This window comes from Fulmarus glacialis, unplaced genomic scaffold, assembly GCF_000690835.1.
Source record: "Fulmarus glacialis isolate BGI_N327 unplaced genomic scaffold, ASM69083v1 scaffold16036, whole genome shotgun sequence".
In the NCBI taxonomy this organism is placed as follows: Eukaryota; Metazoa; Chordata; class Aves; order Procellariiformes; family Procellariidae; genus Fulmarus; species Fulmarus glacialis.
The window spans coordinates 7365-19166 of NW_009216347.1; the positions used below are offsets into that span (position 1 = coordinate 7365).

The 11802-nt window shown below is 40.8% G+C and overlaps 1 protein-coding gene across 1 annotated transcript in view; it reads right to left on the minus strand.

Moving 5' to 3' along the window:
* GFM1 (G elongation factor, mitochondrial 1) overlaps positions 1 to 11484 on the minus strand; it is a gene marked incomplete at its 5' end in the record, with an annotated part of 12686 nt that extends 1202 nt beyond the window's left edge. Inside the window, 10 exon segments of the mRNA XM_009579275.1 lie at positions 451 to 564; positions 1199 to 1300; positions 1986 to 2123; positions 3183 to 3267; positions 4251 to 4405; positions 8480 to 8630; positions 9212 to 9328; positions 10060 to 10264; positions 10489 to 10621; positions 11332 to 11484. Of these exon segments, the coding sequence (XP_009577570.1) occupies positions 451 to 564; positions 1199 to 1300; positions 1986 to 2123; positions 3183 to 3267; positions 4251 to 4405; positions 8480 to 8630; positions 9212 to 9328; positions 10060 to 10264; positions 10489 to 10621; positions 11332 to 11484 (1353 nt within the window).
* Between the last annotated feature and the right edge of the window lie 318 nt (positions 11485 to 11802).

The window sequence follows — 11802 nt, forward strand, 5'->3', positions numbered from 1 at the left end:
TGAAAAACAATTACACACACAAGAAAACATTAACTCAACATCCGGAAGTCACACAACAAAAAGGCCTCAAATTTTCCTATCAACTGCTCAGCACTTCTACTCTCATGAGGTTACTTTCTGAAACACAGCTATACATTTTAACTGTATTTATCCCTCCAGTTACTTCAAGTCCACGTTTACCCAGGCCAAAGACATTCATCTTCTTTATGGCTAAGTGATACCATCTAACGCAGTCACATGCTGAGTTATCTGAATGATATATTCTTAAGTACTTCGGATAGAACATTTTAAAACACTGCACATTTTAGTCTGTGGTTCCATATTTACTCAGCAGTCACATGCCGAGTTATCTGAATGATATACTCTTAAGTACTTCGGATAGAACATTTTAAAACACTGCGCATTTTAGTCTGTGGTTCCATATTTAACCACTAACCTGCATAAAATTATAAAAGCAGCAAAGGAAAAGTAACTCAGTCAAACAAAGGTTGATTCATAGGCTCCTACCTTGTTGGAAGGCTTCATAGCCACTGAAATGACAGGATCAGGGATGTGAATTGATTCCTGCAATGGGCATAACGAGGTTATACGATTGAGTTCCACTACACCTGGTGATGTAATTTCTCCAGAACAGTTGGGTCACAAGAACTCAGGGTTACAAACAGGGATGACTGTTTTACTTATCTAGCTTGTATCTAATACCACAGCATAACAAAATTATGTAACTCTCCTGAGGATTACTACAAGGCTATACGATGCCGTACTGCCAACCACAGTATTTCCAATACTGTTTCCTAGATGCAAGTTGATCTCTGGATTTCACACGTTAGAAGACTCTGCTTCCTATCAGATTTTGTAAATGTATACAAAAATAAAACTAATGTGTTTAAATACATATATAAATACATAGCTTAATATTTTTGGGTAACAGCATCCAATTCTAACAGCCCAGAACAGTTTGCTAACACTGAAGTAATATATTTGATGTCAAGCGTAGCGAACATGCACGTCTCTCTCTTGCACATACCATACTTCTATATATTCAGGCTCCTTGAGGTATAACAAATAATCACAAAAAATATTTGCAGTTGCATATACATCAAAATGTATTTAAACTGAGCAAATGTTTACAAACTTTTACAACAAAATCCTGGTAAATTCCAATGCATGAGGCATACAAATGAAAAAGTGTACTCACCATGGAAATGTCAGTACTGGTTTTATCAGTAAACGTATCCCCACTAGCACAATCAATTCCAAACAATGCACATATGTCTCCTGCATAAACTTCATTTACATCCTTAAGAAAGAAAAGGTTACTATTTAGATAACACTGAAAGATATATTATAAACTACATCTGGTTTTAAGAAGACATATAAATACTGTATTTAAAAGCTCGAAGTTAAGCTCCTTTGAAAATTCCAGCTTTCACAAAATGCTCTGTAAATCTTCTATCTCTTTATTCAAAGCACAAAAAGGAGACCTCAGCCTGGATGCTAACTTACTCTAGTTTAAGGATGTGAAGCAAGCAACATACTATATTTCAGGCAGTCCTCACCCAGCTATAGAGTTCAGGAATCTTAAACAGGAAAGGGTAGGATTTGCAGCACTTTGAGAATCAATTTTTAGTTTAAGAATTGTATTCAGTAATCACATGGAAGAAAACTTTTTTGTATATTTTGCGAATCCCATTTCCCCTCTCCCAGAAGTAGGGAGATAATACCACATCTGGCTTTCTATAGCTATCACCTCAAAGCCACTTTATAATGCTTCTTGGGCAAAGATTCTTCCACTTCAGTGGAAATAACACACTAGAGATCATTCCAGTTTCTTGCAGAGCTCTATTAAGTGCTACAGGCAAGTATGAATTAACAATAAAAGCAGAAATTTGACGCATTGTTCAGAAATAGTTGAAGAGCGAGAAGCTTGTTTAGTAAGAGTGGTTTAAAAGGCAATCCGTGTGGACTGTACCTCTCACACTCACCTCCATGTTGTCTGAATGCATACGGACAAGTCTTTGTACACGCACTCTCTTCCCAGTCCTGGTATTATAGATATAATCAGATTTCTTCAGCATCCCCTGGTAAACTCGAATATAAGTTAACTGCCCAAAACGGCCAGCCTGGAATCAAATTTCATTAAAAATCAGATATAATCATTCTGGGAGTCAAGAACACTACTACTTCAAAGCATGATCTGCACTGACTGACCAAATGTTTCTGTTTTGAATTTATGCATTAGATGTGTAAATGAAGCTTTTTTTAACGCAGTCTCAGCTTTCACGTGGCTCTGGAATGGAACTTGGCATCTCCTGGCAATTTTCTTTACTTCTCCAATTTTACCAGTTCTAAACCTTCCCAACAGAGGCATACATTAACTAGCAATTTGACCAGCCACTTTGCATATGAAAATCTGAATTGCTACTCTCTAGGTAGCAAACAACTTGTTTGGTTAAAACTGTGTACTTTTTCCTCTCCAACTCTCTTATGTTCCATTGTTTTCAACTTTAAACAAAACCAGGATTTTTCTCTGAAAGTATTTAATATACGCAAATAAACCCCCCAGGTTTTAACTAAGAAAATCATGAAGAATTTGAGGCACATAACCCATTTTAAAACTTCCAAATTTGGCAATGTTTGATACATTTGTGGATTTTATGATTGAAACCAGTTTTTTTAAAAGAAGTTCAATTTAAACAAACTGATTTTAAAATTTGTTCCACATAAGTTTTGGTAGTACAATCTGTTTGGACTCCCTCTGGTTTCTACTCAAATCACAAATAATGAATCTGGATATCCTCTTTCCTCCTTTGGGGTTAACACAACATGAGTACTTTTGAAGTCCCTCTGCAGAGGTCAGATACTGGCAGCATGGGAAACTTGCAAGCAATTGAATAAAGTCAGCTAGGTAATGTTCTGGGCACCCGTTCTCCAGAAACTTTCAGTTTAGCTTTACCGTATACACAGTGACCAAATAAAAATGCACAAATAGATACACTGAAAATACAAAGCTTTAAATATGTGCCTTTCCCTGAAAACGAAAGGCATTTCCCAGGCGTCAATGACAAGCTACCAATAGCTCAGTGCAAGTAGGACTTGGCGTACACCAACAGCTCTTGCAGGAAATGCCCTGCTTCCCTACTGCTTTTGCTGCATTAGAAAGGAAAACATTAACAGCTTACCTCCAGTTTAAAAGCAAGGCCTATAAAAGGTTGGGAACCGTCTCGAGCAGAGTTCAATAGGAACTTGGTTTTGTCCTCAGAATCCCTTAAAAACAGGGATGGAGAGGGAGTTTATGTTATGAATCAAACATGGGAGCCTCCTCTAAACATGAGCCCAACCTTAGAAAGTCTCAAGGCCCTTCAGTTTCACAGGTTTATAACTGAGAGTTACAGATGCTCGCATATGTAGCTCCCATATGCTCAGAAAGTATCTCAGAGAAACTGCAGCAGATCCCAAAAAGGAGGTCGAAACTATGACAAATATCACTAGTCCTTCATATCATCCAATTATTTTGCCATGAAAGCAATTAATCATACACTCAGACACAACTCATGAGCAAGTCCAGTTTCAGAACAAAGAGACATTGCAGTAACTCTTCTGACAATGTTCATGAACCTCGTGAGAAGTTTTAGTCTATCTTAGTAGGCAGATCTTAGAGGCAGCAAGAGGCACAGAATCAGTGAGGACTCAAAGAGTCAGGTAACAGCTGGGAGAAAAAGTCATAAACTATATTTATCAGCATAATTTCTATTTAGCTATCATTATATTATCTGAACAACTCAAACACATTAAAAAGACCTGATGGCCACCCCTAAGCCATGACTGGAATGTTAAGGGCTATTTATTGGCTCTAATGTTGGTTTTCATGCTTCTCAATTGTGAAGACACATCTATTTCAACAAACGCGTCCAAAGAATAAAACACTGTTTACACATTTCAGATGCGCTCCCTCCTCTATTGGAGGCATGGTTTTAAGGGTTGCCATTAATTTCTAAAGAACTTATCTCATCAGATAATAATTTTTCAAATTTAACATTTATTGTGTGTTAAAAATACCAGTATAAACAGGAACCCTCAAATGAGAGATGAGCTTTCTTCATTTTGGAAGTTGGTGCAAAATCACGATGGCATTATTTAATATGAATGGTAAATGATCGTGTATTTTGTTAGCAATGTTTCCTGCTACGTATTACACTGCTTTGAAACCTGATTCCAAGACCACTTCGTATGCTCATGAATATACTTACCCCTGGTTAAGAATAGCGTAGTTCTCAACCTCTGAAGGATTGGGGAGGTATTCCAGGACGGCATCCAGCAACGGCTGTACTCCTTTGTTCTTTAAAGCACTTCCCACAAGTACTGGGGTAAAGGACTTCTTCAGTGTTGCTCTTCTGATTGCAAGCTGAAAAATATCAGTGCATTACTCTCCTCCTGCAACAACTTCAGGAGCCTGACGCAGTACCAAGCAAGCAGCAGTCTAGATTCTCTCTCTCTCTTTGCCGGTCATCTCTACTCCTGGAGTAAAGTAGCTGCTCCCACACAGCCGCCTGTACAACGCTCTACACAAGAGCTTCCCATAAAACTTGCTCGCTGGAATTCTAGAAACATGTGAGATTTTTTTTCCCTCATCTTAAATTCAACTTAAAAATGAAAATGCCTAAGATAAATGTAATGATAACCCCAAAATACTCAGAAAAAGTTTCTTGATTCTCTGCTGGTAAAGTCAGGATTCTTCATTTCTGTTTCAGATGTCTCATTCCCCCTATTTAGTTATGTCGGGAAACAATACACATTTAAATTTGTGAAAGTAAGATGAGATGCTTCAGTATCTTTCAACTACGGAGAACTCTTCTGAAAGAGGAAGTTAGGTAGGGAAGGGATATTTGGGTAAGTGTCACGCTCAATGAATCATTATTTTTTGATGAAGAATGTTTTAAAAGCACAATAGAAGAACCTATTCACATTCATCTACAGACATGCTGAAGTTGCGCCGACTGTCTTGGGAATCTTTCCAGGACGTCCTACCAAACTGAGCAAGATAAACTAACTGCACGGTAATCTCATGCTTATTCAGTACCTTTCACCCAAGCATCACACGACCTTGCAAAGCGTAACTGAGCACCAACAGCTTCCACAACAGTGATCATAGCCGTCTTCCATAAAGGTGGACAGAAGCTATTTGGCCCCCTCCCCACCCTGCAATTAATTACTGCAGCTGATTGCCACCTCGGTCTCACCTCTCCCTGCCACCAGAGGATGCCATCTCCCTACGCTTACTGAGGCCCTCACTCCAACCGAAAGCAGTTCCTGTCTTCTTCGATAAGCTAAAAGAAATGAATTCTCCTTGATAGCCAAGACAGTTAACCACATCATCTAATCTGGGAGTTATTTAGAGTACAGATGGTTAAGCTATCTTCATAATTAACAGACAGAACACCAGTTCCTTAAATTTGTTGATGTAATGACTTCTCAAAAATAATACAAGGAAAAAAATCCTGCATCAGCAATTCCGCTCATTTAGCCCATGTCTGTTCTTATATACCAAAGCGCTGGAAATACGGCTGTGCTGATGCCTGGTGTTTTTATTCAGCCACATGTTTTCAAATGAAGCAACATGTCTGCAATTTATCCTCATTAACAATTATCTTGGGGGAAAAAGTAATTTTATTTTTACATAAAGATTATTGTCGCTCAGTACCCCACTGAGTATCTGGTGCACATCGGTTCCTTGAGTATAGCATTATGGATAGCAGCAAATTAGGTGACGTTTAAGCAGCTGATCTTCAGCAAACATCATATGCTACGACTGTGGCATCCAGGAGCGACACTTAGCATCGTTTCCACAAAAAGATATTTTCAGTGGAAACTTGGCTGCTGGCCACTGAAAGAAAATCCATCTTCAGGGACATATTAGTACAAATTAACCTGCATCTGCAATACTATAGCCATTAGAGCTGTAATTAATTGGCTTTCAGAAGTGGGAAGCAGAGGAATGCTGAATAGAAAATTTATCTTGGTAACAGATTTCCCTCCCAGCAGGAGCTATCAAAAATAGCTTCCTGCTAAAAATCTCTCACCTCTTACAGCAACACAGTGTATTCACGTCAGTACCATTCCCTCTGCCAGGTGAAGGACAGATCCTTACAGGTCTCTAAAATTGCTATTACATTTCTGTCTTTATCAAAGCGAGAAGGGCTGCTTTGTAACAGAAATAGCTCAGGCTTCATAAAATAATATTTAATTACTGGAATAACTAAATGCCTGGTTATCAATAAGAGCTATATTTGCTTGGTACTTTCAAAAAAACCCTTGTGCTTTTGTCTCAAGCCAAGCTGGGATATACAGATTCCTGCATACTCTTCCTCGAGACATTAATCACCAGTAAATTACCCATACAACCAAAACAATTTAAAAAAAAAAACAAACCACCTCCAAACCCAAGGTCTGTAGCAAAGTTAAAAGCAATCAAAATTCAGGGGTCAGAAAGATTCAGATAAATAAACCTTAAGGGGACTTGGAACGTGCATCAGCTTTGAGGGACTGCCAGTCCTCTATATCCCAACAGACAGAATGGGTAACTTCCAGGAAAGCAAGCACTGCAAACCCCAGCAGGGAAAGAACTACTGCACACAGGCAACCAGGCATTGCTAACGGGCCAAATACTTAGAAGAGGATTTAAATATCAAAGCTATGTTTAAAGTAGCAACCTCAGTGATCACGTCTGACTCGAACTCAGCTGGCCTAGCAGGCTCCACTCAGAGAAACAGCTCCTGCTTGTAACATTTATGTCTCAATTCAGCTTGTCTTCTTCAGCTGCCAACTGAAGCACCCAGCTGCAGGCAAAGAAAATAAAAGGAGGTAGCAAGTGCCATGTCAGGCAGGCTCCAGGCCCCAGGGAGACTCCGTACAACGCCACCGCTCAAAGACAAGCTGTTCTAGCTCCAACAGCAGCTCTTAGAAAAAGCAGTCTGCCTGCAAGGCTTCTCCCACTGCAACGGGCTCTTCAGACCTCACTTTTTTATTTAAACACACTCAGCAACTGATTTCCTGCAGCAGTTTCAATGTTTGACTAATTAATAGCTATTAACAGCAGGCACTAGAAGATTACTGCTCAAGTTAACTTCCAACACTAGCAAGAGGTGGTGGCAAACAGCAAGACGCATCACACAAATCCTTGCACCGAGCGTGCATTAAGGGCAAAACCCAACCATGTTGAGACCAGGCCTGCAAACCATAAATCCCTCAGTATGGTTCCCTTACACTACCCTCTGTCAAGATAAAGCCCAGCAGACTGCTGTGTGTCAACAGCTACACCTCGTTGTCTTGAGTTACACACCTACCCCATGGGGCTGCGCGGTAAATGCACACCAGCTTAGCACTTCTTCTCTACGGGTAAGCGTCCTCAGATCACCTTTACGCTTTACGTCAGAAGCTGGTCCACGTGCGGCACAGGCTCTCTTATGCTCACGCCAGGATAGGCAAGCTTCTGTACCTGTCCTGACTAAAGCTAATCCCACAGTAACTCAAGAGTCATCATTAGTCAACTACAAACCTTAAAAAAGGGAGTGCCATCCCACGTAACAATCCGCTATGGTACGTGTAGATTGCCAAGTCTGACATAAAACAGTCTAAAAGCAGGAATACAGGTTAGTCTGCTGTCCAGCCTCCACGGAACCACACAAGCGGATCTCATCCTGGAGTGAACACTGGCAGGACTTGCATAAAGACGGTACAACTGCAGCTGATCTTCCTCGGCCTCCCTACCACCTGTTATTATGTGGACATGTGCTTGAAGAAACGGTGATACCAAACTGTCACAAGAACAAATAATTTTCAGTCTACGGCCATCCAATTACTTCTGTGAGCATCCTTTTATGTTGGCATGTTTGCCATTTGATATCGGAAGTATTTAATAAAATAAATCATGTATCAATTTTTTCCCCTCTTTCAAGAAATGCAATTCTTTCTTTTTTGAAAACTGTATTTTGAACTGGATTCTTTTCCTCTGGAGTTTCCAAGTGAAGTCATTCCAGTTCCTTTCTAGTGTACTGCTCTTTTCACTTCGGATGTAATCAGTGCAAATACAAAATGAGGCAGGATTTCCTCGGCACTTACAGCACCTCAACAAATGACTTGCTGTGGGACATGAAGCAAGTCACAGCCATCAAGCTGTACACAGTAAGGCAACAGAATGACAAAAATCACTAGATGTACCCTTGAGCCATTTGCTGGTCCCTAAAGGGCACACACAAGCTCAGACTTTCCAATGCAAACCAAAAAACAAATTTGGAATGGGCCCTCAACACAGAGCGAAATGGGAGTCCACCTGTGGGAGGTGACACCAGAGAATTCAAGCAAAGAGAATTTCTTCAAGATTTCAAGAAATTTTTACTGGGGGATGGGGGGAAAAGGGGGAATAGGGACACAAAAGAACGAGGTAACAGTGCTACAGAAAGAACCACCAAAATAAAGTTACCTTTAAGTCGGCAGCTGTAGGAATCTTTTCTTCCAAAAACAGCTCTCCAAGTTGATCATCCGAGTTAGCAACACATTCGATCAACTCCCGACGTCTCTCTGCAGCCTCAGCTCTAAACTCAGCTGGAATTTCATCATACCGAAGAGTCTGGCTACACACACATAAATAACAGAACCACTCTTAAGGAATACCATATGAATCAACCGTTCAATCACTGATGATTGTGAGGACCAGCCTGACCAAGAAAAATTCACTGTTGACATGGATATTGAAAAAAAATCACAGAAGAGAATCAACATGTTATCTTTGATGCTTTAGCAGGAGAGGGTTTCTTCCCACTCATGGTAGGAGTTTGCAAGGATGCAGGATAACCTGTCCAACAACCTCACCCACACTTTATCTTCATCCCAGTAAGCTCGCGCCAAAATACACTACCAGTTCCCGTTATGAAACAAGTCTCCTATTTCTCAGGGTGGCAAGTGTGGCTACCACCCCTTCACACTACTGCAGTTAGCAAACAATTCATGCTGCAGCTACCCATCACTAAACCTGATGCTGCTGAATCATTTTGCTGTAACTTGGAGAGCTGAAGGGTGATACCGCAGCTCTAGCACAAGCCACATCCCTAACTTTCCAAATAGCAGGCTTTTTCACCTCTGAAGAAAAAACTATAGGTAGTTCCTTATACAAAGACTACCTCCAGCTAAGAAATATGCAAGTTTCAAAACTTACCCAAGTGCACCATCAAAATATATAGCTTTTTCTTCAATAAGATCTATAACTCCTTTAAAGTTTCCCTCCAGCCCCATTGGAATCTGAACAAAAGCTGCATTGTGTTTTAACTTGGATCTGAAAAAGTGAGCAAATATAAATTAGTTCAAGAAAAAAGTCGTTTCTATATATGTGCTCCAGATGGTCTTTGAACAACATCCCGCTCCTACAAAATCACTATCTTTTGTTCTTTGGACAGTGCCAAAAAACTACCAATACGGATAAAAAACGCCTAGTTGCATTTTAACCCAAGTGATGGCCAGCCCTCTACATCCCAAGAGATACAGTGAGCAACTTTCATGGGAAAGAAGGCAGTGTGAACGGGTTTCAGAATAATTACTTGATTACAGGAGTTGCTTCTCCGTTAATGCATATTAATGCATGTATCTCACAGATCAAATTAGGCACAGAAAGACTGCAGGTAAGGAGCAATCAGGACTTCTGGTCTCTGAACTAGAAACTGTCCGACCCTATGTCATCTCCCTGCTGTAAGCTACAGCACGTTTGCTACCAGGATCTAGGAAAAATTAAAAGGCTGTTTCCAAAGTGGCTCCAAATATAGTTCCCTCAACAAAATAAATATCAAAAACTCGACTCTCAGTCACTGCAAGCCTGGGCTGACGCTAACATTTGTTTTTCTTGAGAAAATGGAGACTTGTTACAGGTCAGATTAAGATTTAACCTCGAGTCAGGTATTATGCTCCAAACTGCAACTACAGACCCCGCAAGAGAACCCTTTTTAATATTCTTAGTATTAACCTGCTATGTTAGTAGTTCAGAATTATTTCACAAATAATTTTAAATAATACCTCAATTGTTGTACTGCTCTGGTTGGACTAGAGCCCAGTCTGTCCAGTTTATTGATGAATGTTAAAAATGGCACACTGTAACGTTTCATTTGCCTGTTCACAGTTATTGTCTGGCACTGAACTCCCCCAACAGCACAGAGAACCAGAATAGCTCCATCAAGAACTCTCAAAGATCTCTCCACTTCAATTGTGAAGTCCACATGTCCTGAACAACAAAAAACCCCTGTTATTCATAGATGACAAAAGGTAATGAGAAATTGTTTTCTCATACATGCAGAAAAAAGCAACAGCCAACAGAATCAGTCTCCAGCTATACAGAAATAGAGTCCCATTAGCTCAACCTGAGTGACTGATGAACACAAAGACGGTACCGTGCTCTTTGTATACATGAAGGAACAGCAATCTTAATGCATTCGGAACTGTTGCTACCTGGTGTGTCTATGATATTGATGTTGGTGTCCTTCCACATGGTGTATGTTGCTGCAGACTGAATTGTGATTCCACGCTGTCGCTCTAGCTCCATTGAATCCATGACAGCACCGACTCCATCCTTACCTTTCACCTTAGGAAAAAAGGAAAAAAAAAAGAAAAAAAAAAAAAGAAAAAGAAAAAAATTAGTCCAAGGGAGTTTACTAAGAATTTTGCATGTGCAGGAGTGATGCTTTATATACTGAGCATTATCTTTCACGCAGTGAAGAAAAGCAGACATGGCAGAATAATAATTGAATAATTCTTGAACGACAAACAAGTTTGATTTTTTTGCAACCTTAATGTATTTTGCTCTCCTGAGGATCATTCCTGAAAAAGGTTATCAGAGATCTGCGGGAAATTATGCTTCACTGTGAATTTAACAAGATAACATACCTGAAGCTAAAAATTACATCCCTATGTTCTGTTTCTCCCAGTCATCTCTGACTAAATCAGAAGAAACAAGTATCTTCCACTGCATATTTACTACGGAGATGGTAAGGGGGAAGTCTTGAAATAAGATTTGATGTGTTCTGAAAGAGGGGGAACACTGCACTAAAGGAGGGACTACTTTCTATCCCCTTGCCCTCCCCTTATTTTTAAAGGGGTGTCAGAGAAACCAGGAGATTTTTAGGACTCCCTTCTCCAGCTTGGCCTGAAGAGGTTCGCTGGGCCCACCCGGTGAAGCTCCCTCACCCCAGGCACTACACCGTGCAGATGAACATGTCACAGCAACGTCGCAAGGGCACCAGCACGCTCAGCCCACGAAGAGCAGCTCTGCTCCAGAGTCCTCTGAAAACTGACCTCGTGCATTTGTGCTATCCTGCCCGTGTAGAAGAGGATTCGCTCCGTTAACGTCGTCTTCCCCGAGTCGATGTGGGCCGAGATCCCAATGTTGCGGATCCTCTCATTGGGAAGGACTCCTGAAGAACAGTGCCTGCAGGAGTTGAGGAGAAACTGAAAGGCAAGAGAAGATCGCTGTTTTAGCTAGGAGCGCGGTCCCGCCAAGTAAACTTCCAGTCAATCTGCTTTTCTATGGCTTCCAGTCAACCTGTGACAAATTGGTCATTTAAAGCAAAATGGCCTTTCCAAGCTCCCACAGGGTCACCTCAGAGCTCTGCACCACACTGAAGAAACCAGGCAACCCCTCCACGCTACGTCCCACCTTCCGATCCCGCTGTACGTTCCCGGTCTTCCCCGTTTTTCCTCCTGTTCATCTGACCGAGTCGCTGCACGTTTTCCTGCAGCTGATTCCGGAGAGGTCTGTCCTCCCCC